Source organism: Lactuca virosa, chromosome 7 (assembly GCF_052849685.1).
Source record: "Lactuca virosa cultivar CGN04683 chromosome 7, Lactuca_virosa_CGN04683_v6, whole genome shotgun sequence".
NCBI lineage: Eukaryota > Viridiplantae > Streptophyta > Magnoliopsida > Asterales > Asteraceae > Lactuca > Lactuca virosa.
This window is the reverse complement of record NC_136432.1, coordinates 245,954,959-245,958,070: the sequence shown is the minus strand read 5'-3', so window position 1 is coordinate 245,958,070 and position 3,112 is coordinate 245,954,959. Positions and strand designations below refer to the sequence as shown.

General features: G+C 32.4%; 1 protein-coding gene across 1 annotated transcript; it reads left to right on the top strand.

The window, feature by feature from the left end:
- The first annotated feature begins 648 nt into the window (after positions 1–648).
- On the top strand, positions 649–2,763 carry LOC145125585 (uncharacterized). Its single transcript, XM_079061026.1, has 4 exons — positions 649–889; positions 1,531–1,831; positions 1,939–2,079; positions 2,172–2,763. Exons 2-4 carry the CDS (start codon positions 1,551–1,553, stop codon positions 2,482–2,484), a joined length of 735 nt encoding a protein of 244 aa, XP_078917152.1. The 5' UTR covers positions 649–889; positions 1,531–1,550; the 3' UTR covers positions 2,485–2,763.
- Positions 2,764–3,112: the final 349 nt, after the last annotated feature.

Sequence of the window (3,112 nt, the reverse complement as noted above, 5' to 3'; positions counted from 1 at the left end):
GATACTTTATATGACCATAGTTTGTGTTGTTCGACATTAACTTATAAGCTCGTGTTTAAGATAACTCTTAGCTTGTAAAACATTCCTTCAGACTTCATTGTTTTTGTTGAATTGTATAATGTATCAATTGTAAATTATACCTTTCCATTTATTTTATTGATTGAAATAATCATAAAATATGGAACTCCCATAAATATAAGAAAACCGATTAACACTAAAACAAGGAAATTGTTAATGGGATATGATCTTAAAAGAGAAATATTGAGCATAACAAAATGATAAATTCTTGATGTAGGCTACATACAAGAAACTTATACCTTATAATTTCGTCAAAGAGTGATATAAAATTTAAATCATTATTAACAATGTTTTGCCAAAAAAAAAAAAAAAAAAAGATCTTCATAGCCGAATTGACCATCATAAATTATGTGTTCTCTTAAAGATCCTAAATATTCAATTCAAACATATGAATAGGTGATGAAAATTTGTTGTACTTTTTTTCATATTCAACTCCAAAAAATTATTGTTTTATATGCTACACACTTGTTAGTCTTTCTTTTGTCCAAATTCAGATTATTGAACCATGGGCCTTAAATCACAATTAACAAGTCACATGCCTAAACTTTCATTGTCAACTTCAATTTGGGGGTTTTAATCAAAGTCAAACAATATAAAGAGGGTAGTAGCAGAAGAAGGTATGAAACCTCCTTGCATCTTTCGATCAGCCGCACCGGATCTCTAACTCCTGCAACTAAAGATCGGATTCTCTCTCCGGCCATCGGATTCCTTCTCCGCCGTTTCTAATTTCACTATTTGTTTCTCCGGCTTGGAGGTTCAAACGAGGATCTTCTGACTTCTACCACCGACGTATCTTAGTTTTCTTTCAAAGGTGACACAATCTTCATTTTCATTAGCATCTATTTTAGTGATTTTTTGTAACTTGAGTTGCGGTTACATGTTTGCAGCAAAGTAGTTATATTTGCATCTATGATCATATGATGATGAATCTGGTTTTACTTCTGCTTGAACTGAAAGTTAGATTTAAACGTATCATCGTTGGCTTCTTATGATGGAAAGCCATTTTTCTAAAGTAACCTTACTGTATATAATCTGAAAATCACCAATTACATTGCCTTACAATAGTGTCTAGTTTAAGAGAGGGAATGTTTCTGTGTTGTTTATAGCTTGATTGAACTTATAGAAGCTTGCTTAGTAAATATGAATTAGCTTTTGAATTGAATTGATACTTTGTTAAATCAAACAAATTTCTTACTCCTACGTTCCTTAGATAGTTCTGTTTTTTATACTTTGTATGAATTGATCACTGAGACAATATGATCCAGTTTCACTTGCAGATTCTTATATCCTTGAGTGGTTTCAGAAACAAAGTTGTAGTATTAAACTCTTTAGTCATATAATTCTGTTTATTAACTCACAATCAAAAGAGTTTCCAATTTTTCAAATTCCAGTTAGATGGCTATTCATGGAGGAATTGACATAGTCTTTTTTTTTTCTTTTGTATGTATCAAGCTTTAGGCAGTTGTTTGCAAATGAATATAAACTCATCAGGCAATCATCACTTGAAGAGCAACTGTTTGTATAACAAGTTAACAAAAAGTACAAAACAAGAGAAGAAGCTTGAGATAGATCTGAATTTGCCTGCTTCTTCTAATGAAACTGAAGAAGTGTCAACTCACATCCCCAACTCTGATGATGAGGCCCTTTCACAGTATGTTGGAACAACAGAAATCCAAAGGTCCTTAAGTGGAAGACCACATAATGATGATTCTGACTCCAAAGATTCCAATCACAAAGATGGCTCTAGGAAAAAGTAAGTTATCAAAGGTACATAGATATGTCATATGTGTGTCTCTGACCCTGTAAGAAATTAAAGAATGATATGAAGATAAAAATAAAATGTTGGTACTTGGTATGCAGAAAGAGTAACAGTAGTAGCATTGTTAAATGGAAGCAGCAAGTGAAAGTGAGCCTGGAGATAGGACTTGAAGTGCCCCCAAATGATGGTTATATGTGGAGGAAATACGGGCAAAAGGAAATTCTTAATGCTAAATACCCCAGGTATCCCCTTAAAATATGAAGTTAATTACCATTTTACCCTTATGTTATGCGTACGTAACTTAACGTCTTTATTTTTTCACTCAAATTTGCAGAGAATATTATAGATGCACATACCGAAACACACACGGTTGTTGTGCAACTAAACAAGTTCAAAGATCAAGTGATGACTCATCAATTTTTGAAATCACTTATCTTGGAAAACACACGTGTCCCAAAATATCAAAAACCAATCATCCTTCATCCACAACCGAATCTGGTTATGGCCTTATAAATTTCTCAAATACATCAAAAACAGTATCTACAACTTCAAGAACCAGCGATCCATCTGCAACACAATCATCTTCTTCGATCACACGGAATTCTTTTGAACTTTCGAATTGGCCCCAGAATCATCATCAGTACTGACTACAGTACTGATGATGATTCGGGGACCAATTTTATATGGGGTTGTAATGAGAGTCTCATCAGAACCCAAATATTGTAGTTGTAGGATTTGAGTTGATTGAGATGAGAAGTCGAGGTTTTTATGATGACTCGTGATGGGTTTGGTTTATATACGTAGTGTTGGTTATATACAAAGTCATAAGGGAAAAAAGCTCCTTTGTTTTGATGGAGGGATATAAACTGGATGATGGTTATATTTGTAACATTATTTTGGTTTATAATGAGTTATTTGGTATATAATGTGGTTTATATCATGTGGAATGAGCCATCAAGCTTTTGAAAGGTTGTAGTAATGTTAAATCCCCCTATCTGTACGATTATTAAACATTATGTAGTATGATAGCTTTAGATTATGTCGGGTAGGGACTAGAAGTTAAAGATATATTTAGTTGTTACATCAAAATTAATAAAAAGTTAAATCGTTTTCATAAACTAACACTATCCACTTCAACTACCAAACCCAAGTGCCATTTTTATGCTTTTGAAAACTGGGCTGTATATTTAGTATACTATTAAATATTAATAACATAAAATCATTTTTTAATTAAAAATGATAATTATTTGAGGATAATGAACTATTGATTTTAGG

What these genes read in the sequence shown, in the direction of transcription:
- LOC145125585 (XM_079061026.1), top strand. Translation starts at nt 1,551, where the DNA reads ATGAATATAAACTCATCAGGCAATCATCACTTGAAGAGCAACTGTTTG. An exon ending in AAAGATGGCTCTAGGAAAAA is followed by an intron (nt 1,832 to 1,938) that starts GTAAGTTATCAA and finishes CTTGGTATGCAG; the next exon opens with AAAGAGTAACAGTAGTAGCA. An exon ending in CTTAATGCTAAATACCCCAG is followed by an intron (nt 2,080 to 2,171) that starts GTATCCCCTTAA and finishes TCAAATTTGCAG; the next exon opens with AGAATATTATAGATGCACAT.